Source organism: Mus caroli, chromosome 7 (assembly GCF_900094665.2).
Source record: "Mus caroli chromosome 7, CAROLI_EIJ_v1.1, whole genome shotgun sequence".
NCBI lineage: Eukaryota > Metazoa > Chordata > Mammalia > Rodentia > Muridae > Mus > Mus caroli.
Window position 1 is genome coordinate 91,689,350 of NC_034576.1, and position 7,232 is coordinate 91,696,581.

General features: G+C 37.8%; 1 protein-coding gene across 2 annotated transcripts in view; it reads left to right on the top strand.

Moving 5' to 3' along the window:
- Positions 1 to 5,809, top strand: part of Rab38 (RAB38, member RAS oncogene family) — a 67,253-nt gene extending 61,444 nt beyond the window's left edge. Inside the window, exons 3-4 of one of the 2 annotated variants that reach the window (XM_029479174.1) lie at positions 3,430 to 3,983; positions 4,075 to 5,809. In XM_029479174.1, the coding sequence (XP_029335034.1) occupies positions 3,430 to 3,582 (153 nt within the window). In that variant the 3' untranslated portion in view covers positions 3,583 to 3,983; positions 4,075 to 5,809. Of the gene's footprint in view, positions 1 to 3,429 lie in introns of both variants that reach the window. The other variant, XM_021168234.1, reaches the window with a different exon arrangement.
- The last annotated feature ends 1,423 nt before the right edge of the window (positions 5,810 to 7,232 follow it).

Here is a 7,232-nt window from a genome sequence, read left to right on the forward strand (position 1 = left end):
TCGTGGGTAGCTGGAGGGTGTCAGCTGACCCTGCGCTCTAGCTACCCCGGTGCTGGTCCGGCCGGAAGAGGCCTGTGGTCCTACTCAGGCCGGTTTTCTGCTTCCCTAAGTAATGCAGTCTCAGGTCCCGCGGGCAATTGGACTGGAGCAGAAGCTGTATTCCACTCACCATCAGTCTCAAAATCCTGTGGCGGGGGTCCTGGGTAGCTGGCGGGTGTCAGCCGACCCTGCGCTCTAGCTACCCTGGTGCAGGTCTGGCCGGAAGAGGATTCTGAGCTGTTCTAATCCTCTATTAATGCTCAGATAAATGCCCAGTTACTTGCCATCTCAGACTCCTTTTGGATCCATCTGCTCCATCCATGTGTGTCCTCTGGTTGCTCTCATCTCACTGAGACCTTACAGTGAATTCTCTTGTTTTCTCTACATGGTCCCCACACCTTCCTTCTCTTTCTGCTCCCCTCTCTCTACCTGGGACCCTCTCACTGGGATCTGACATGCTGCTTCTACTGTCCTCTCCTGCCCAGTTGTAGGGTAATCAACTCTTTATTAACCAGTCAGAGGTGATGGACAACAAGTTTTACATAATATTGAGACCAGAGATGCTTAACCTTGCCATCCTCTGTGCTATAACCAGATGCAAAAATCGTCATCTGAATATACAGCATGTACTTTAAACCCACCCTAGTATATATGGATTATTTAGTGAGAGATGCCATCTGGCATGGCAAAGACCTACAAGGCTAAGTGTGGTTGCTCAGTCTCCCCATCATGAATGTAATAGAATAGAGAGACAGTCACCAACTAGGCTTTTCCTTAGTGACATAAACAACTAGCTAGATTCAGGAGCAAAGCATTTATCTTGGTCTGTCCCAGACACTGCCTAAACTCAGATTATATTGCCTTTGAGCAAAAAGTTCAGGTGTGACCTCTGGGTAGGACAGTGGGAACAGAATTGTGACAGGTGTGAGAAGAATGGACAGTGACTTTGGGGCACACCAGTCTTCCCCTCAGCAACAGTAGCACGTGTGTTCCTGTTCTGTGGTGTCCATGGAGTGGGACAGACATTTGAGCTGCTGAAGGGAGATCACTCACCTTCCACTTCAACAGTAGCAACAGAACCAATAAGAACAAAGCCTAATTTTTAACCTGCCATGATTCTAAGTAAAATTAAAGAATATGGGCCTAAAGGTTTTGGCATATGAATATAAAGCACATGTACCCATGATCAGTCAAGTGAAACAAGTTTTTATTAGTTCTGTGTTGTTAGAAAGAGCCCTTTATAGCTGACAAAACAGAGGCTCAGAGACTATTTTTGAGCATTATCCCAGAAAATAAAATCAATAACAAGGTATGACAGCTTGTGCTTTGACAGCAGGTAAACTCAGGGTCAGGTATGAAGGACTTAGAGTATGATAACATCTATTGTCAGCTTGTGCCATTGGCCATGGATACATTTGGCGATCATCATCACCCTTTGTACTATCTGTGTACTAGAACTTCATTCAAGTTTCTTAAAATAGAACAATGATTTTGTAAAACAAAAAGTTAGGGATAAATAATTTCTGTTCAGGTTGGACAAAAAGATGCAGTGATATCAATAGTTTGACCAGACAAAAACCCTTGTATTTTTTGACATGGAATATCTGGAAGTACATTATAAAGGTTCTATAAATTATGATTTAAAAGTTTACTGGAGATCTTCACTGAATTCTACATGAGAAAAACTGGTTTTTGGTATCCTAGTGGTAAATTTTTTTTTGTTACTTTTATTTTTGTCCAGCAGGAAAAAAAATCTGACAACTTATAGCAACTAAGTATCTGGTGTATATTTTAGATGAACTTGTTTCTTCCATTTTTCAAACTTAAAGGTTATCATATTACTAACACTAAATTTGTATCTTATGTGAGCACCCATGTGTGTGTGGCAGGGATGGAGTTGCTGTGGGGCTGATACCATGTTATGTCACAGTATCTGTGTGTAAGTCGGAGAACAAACTTGGGTGTTGTTTGAAACAAGGTGTTTTTGTTGTACTTCCAGTGCAAGTATCAAACTAACTGGCCCACGAGTGTGCTGCAAGTCTCCTGATAGTGCCTCCCATCTTCATGCAGGAGTATGCTACTATTAAATATCCTCTGGCTACTGCATCCATGCTTTGACATAGATTCCAAGGATCTGAACTCAGATCCTTAATCTTATGTAGCAAACACTGCTCACAAGGCTATCTTTCCATCCCTGGATCTACTTGTGATTTCACATTTTCCTTTAAAGAGTTACCTCCATCTAAATGTTGAGGTGCCACAATAAAATAATTTATAGTCTTAGTGATTTCAAATAGACAAGGCATAACTCCTATCCATGCTACATGTTGCATCATAAGCTGATTGGAACAGGGTCTAAGAATTCTCTTCTAAAGAGAATTTATATGAAAACAATGTGGGGCAATTAAATCCTGACTTTTCTCTCTTCTCACCAAGAAAGTAAGAAACATACTGTTTCATATTTCTCATATTTAATTGGCCAGCAGCTATCACATGTTTTTACCTAAGTTCAAGGAGGCCAGAAACATGGTAGTTGTATCATTTGGCAGGGTGGCAGAAAGACATATTTGTTAAACTGCTAATGACTGCTGTAAAAGGTGTCCTATTGTCTCTATTTCCTATTGAGACTATAAAAGCAACATGAACCCATGCAATTATAAATCTTAGCTAGACTGAAAATATATTATTCCTTATAAGATTATGACCAGGTAAAAAGTAAAAAATTTGAATCTAAAAATTTTGACATTAAATATATCCAGCAAATAATATTGTTCCTATTTGAAAAACTGAAATCTATATTTTTACATTTAACCAAGAGATAGATAGACAGCTAAACAGCTAGACAGATGATAGATATGGATAATAGATAGATAGATAGATAGATAGATAGATAGATAGATAGATAGATAGATAGATAGATAGATAGATAGATAGTTGATAGCGATGAGGGTGAGAGGAAAATGGATGATGTATAGAAAGAAAATTTATATGAATCACGGAAAACACTACCTTGGCTGAAGAGTTAGCTCAGTGGTAAGCGACTTATTTTACAAGCATCGTGATTGGTGTTTGATCCCCAGAACACAGGCAACAAATTCTAGACAAGCTGCTGGTAAGTTACCTGCCAGTGAGATACTGTGTCTCAAGGAAAGGTGAAGGTACTGGAGACACATCACTTGGAGCTGTGCTCTGATGTCCACATGCCTATGCACATGTACATGGAGAAGCAAGCAACACACACACACAGAGACAGACAGACAGACACACACATACATACATGCACATGCGCATGCACACATACACAAATATTTTTAAATACTGGATTTTGTTGTATATGAGACTGTTATTTTAGAATATTGCACTAAAAGAAAACTGTTTTCCCCCCCTTAGGAAAACATAAACATTGATGAAGCCTCAAGATGCCTGGTCAAGCACATACTTGCAAATGAGTGTGACCTCATAGAGTCTATAGAACCGGACATTGTGAAGCCCCACCTCACATCGCCCAAGGTTGTCAGCTGCTCTGGCTGTGCCAAATCCTAGAAGGCTCCTCTGCTGGCATATGACAGAAAGAACCCGTGGCCCTCATGAATCGTGCTTCAGTTTTTCCTTATTACCATTTTGGGTAAGCGTCAGGATAGGGAAGCACATGTGACAAGCCAAAGATACATGACTGTATGTTTCCTGTCAAAGAGGAACAGCAAATGTGCTTTATGTGTTTTCCCACCCCATCAGCACAGTGTTTACAAGCTTTTAAAATATTAGTCTGTCACAATATGCTGTTTTATCATTGAGCAAAGCCACTCAGGGACACAGACAACCCTGATATTCGTTCCTTTAAATCAACAAAGGCTTCTGGTCTTCTTGAGAAGAGGAATAACAGAGCAAGGCAGAGGTCAAGCTAAGTGTGGGGATTTGTCTTGCCCTGGTGCGTCTTTGTTCAGGTATCAATTTGTTCCCGGGTGGTCTGATAGGTCTATTAAATAGAAACCATTCATGGTAGACCTAAGGGTTGTCTGTGATGTTTCTCTTCAGAGTCGTGTGCACAGGCAGCCTGGGCTTTTGTTGTCACTTGCTGTGCCCTGAATGCTGGTTTAACTGAAAACTGTATGGAAAGATCTGCTCCCTGTATGTGCCTTTCTTTCAGCTTCCTCTGACTCAAGCTGCGGGACTCCTCTGTACATGTAAGATATATATATTTTTCACAAGTGAAAAATAAAACATTAAAAATGCTGTTTCCCTGTTTCTGATATTGCCTTCTTAGTACTGTGGGGTTTTTTTTTTTTTTGAAATACAACCATGTTTCTCAAAATGCATTTCTACATTTGATTTGAGAAAAGAGGTAAGGTATTGGGATGTGTGCATTCTGTCTTCACCAACTGTTTCATTCAGTATTTAGGTCAAGAAAATAATCAGTGTTTATGCATTTTTGATTAATCAGGGAAACATAGCTTCATACATTCTGACCAAGAAGGTGGCAGAGCATTGAATTTAAAAACAAAACAAAAACAACAGTTGAAATGTTGCAAGTGGGTAACATTTTTAATAAAACTATTTCCCTTTGATATTCATAGTATACTCACAATGACTTCAACTTTTACAACATATATTTTTTTCATATTCCCTTGACATTCATTGTTTCTGTAAGCTCCACACCCATGTGCTAGTGCTGTATTTCTTTTTCCCTTAGCATGTACCCTTATCCCTGATGCAGTTGACCCATGAGGCAGATAGCCCTGAAACATCTAGGAATTAATCTTTCTTGAATCAGCTTTCACCCATGAGAACAAGAATGAACTATTAATGTTCCCCACATTTCTTTTTACTTGCAAAGGATAATTCCAAGACATGTTCCTAGTGTTGCTAAGTATCTGGTTTTTATAGAGGTAATTTTCCATTTGATTCATCCCAGATTATTTCCTTATTCCTCTGGTGATGTTCTCTGGGTAACCTTCCAAATAAACTACATTCATGTAAATGCAGGTCTTAGGAGGAAGGCAACCTAAGTTTGTTAAGACAGAGGTGAACCTAGGGGGTAGATAGTTAGTATAAGATGCCTAAATTGAATCATTTACAAAAAGTCACAGTCAGGATGGATTCAGTGCTCATGAGCAAAGTTGTTAGTAGAAGTGCCAAGTTGCTAAGATTCTCATGAGGTGGATAGAGAACAGATCAGCAGTAAATATGATTCTATCAAACTGAAACTTTTGCACACCAAAGGAAACAATCAGTAACATGAAGAGATGAACTACAATATGCAAAAGATATGTCCAAACTATTCACTGAAAAAAGTAATATGAAAATAAATAGGTACTCTAAAAACTCAATGTCAACAATAATAACCTAATAAAAATGATCTGAAGAGATGTTCTTCCAATAACAAAATATCAATGGCCACACATCTATGAAAAATAAACATAGAACATTACTGGCCATCAGAAAAAGTCAAAGCTAAACCACAATATGATGTAATTCTACTCTAATCAGAATAGCTAACCACACAAAAGAAAAATAAGAAATGTTGGTGAAAACAAAATGAAACTCATATTGATAGGAATGAAAATTAATGTAACAGCAATGATAAACAAAATAAAGATCCCATTAAAATCTGAAAATGTATCTATCACATGGTTTAGCCATACATTTCTTGATCTATACTCAAAAGGAAATGAAGTAATTTATTTTCAAGCAAGTATCTACACTGGTGTTCTACAGTATAGTAAGGTTATTGTAGTCAACATATTCATGAAAAACTGAGAGATATGTTCTAATTGCCCAAATGTAACAAAAAGATAGAAATGTTAATTTAACTAATTAAATAATATTAGGTTCATGTATCTAAATATATTAATGTAGCATATGTATATAATTATCATCTATTACTTAAAAGAAGTTTTTAAAACAGATGAAGGAAACTGTAAAGAAGAAAATATATACAGAGTCAGATCAATCGACATGTCTAGGGAATGTAGAGTACATGTCCTATCTAATAAATGCCAGAAGGATCCTGGGAATTATTTCAACCTTGTTGAAATTGAGATGATAGAGTAAATAGAATTAAGAATGTATGTTTAAATCTAGATAGTTGAGATTCTGCTTATGAAGGCACTCCTTCATGATTCAATTTTTAACATTCTGTAAAATCTGTCTGTAGTAGACATTAATATGCTCCTAGTTATCTACTTGAAATTAACAATGATAGCCCCAAACAAAATGATATAAAAATGCCCAGAATTGCTTCAGCAAAGAAAAATTGGGAATGTGAATAAAGTACTTATTTTGAATAGCTGAATAGTCGATCAGTTTCATTTCCAGGGTTTAGAACACACACCCTTCACTAAATTCAATAAGGATTTTCTAGAAGAGAGAAGGGGCAGGGAAGAAGAGACAACATCGAAGAAAAGCTGGGCACTCACTTTTTCAGTATATCATGTTTAAGTAAATAAATATGTGGCTGTATTTTAGCATGAGTGCAATATATGTGGTTATGGTACAAGAAGTACTAAAATGATGCTATGGACAGCTCAGACTGAAAGATAAAATCTGGAGTTGATCTTCTTCCATCAATGAGAAATTCTAAATATGTGCTTCTCCTTGCTTCCCCAAATTTCTAGACAACTGAGAGACTTGATACTTACCCAGTGAATACAGGAAGGATTCCATGTAGCATCAGCAGCTGCTTAATTAGTTCTGAACACTTATGCTCATAGATCTGCATGTAGGAAAGGTACTTAATACAGACAGAGTAACTCATCATGATGGTCAAGGGGAGATAGGATTGCTGAAAACAAGTCGGTCAAAGAGGCACATGTCTGGAATTCTGATCTCACTGGGACTCTTTTGCTGCTTCCTTGCATAGTGATAGCTTGCCAGAGTAATTGTAGTATCACATGTGTAAGGGTAAGCAAGAATTCACAGGCATGGGGATAAAATCTGACTTATAAAGTCATATGGGAATCTAGAAATAACTGAGTCAAGGGAATGAGAATAGTAGAATACGTTCTAAGTAGTCTCTCCCCACTGCCCCCCATGCCTTATTAAGACTCTAACTTCATAAACTGGCTTGTGGGACCTAAAGGGGGCCAAATAATCAAATGTAAAGATCTTGAAAATTTGGCAGCATTACAAGTTTTCTGAACACACAACGACCAAATATTAGTTTAAAAACCAATACTTCATGAATCCAGTGTGTT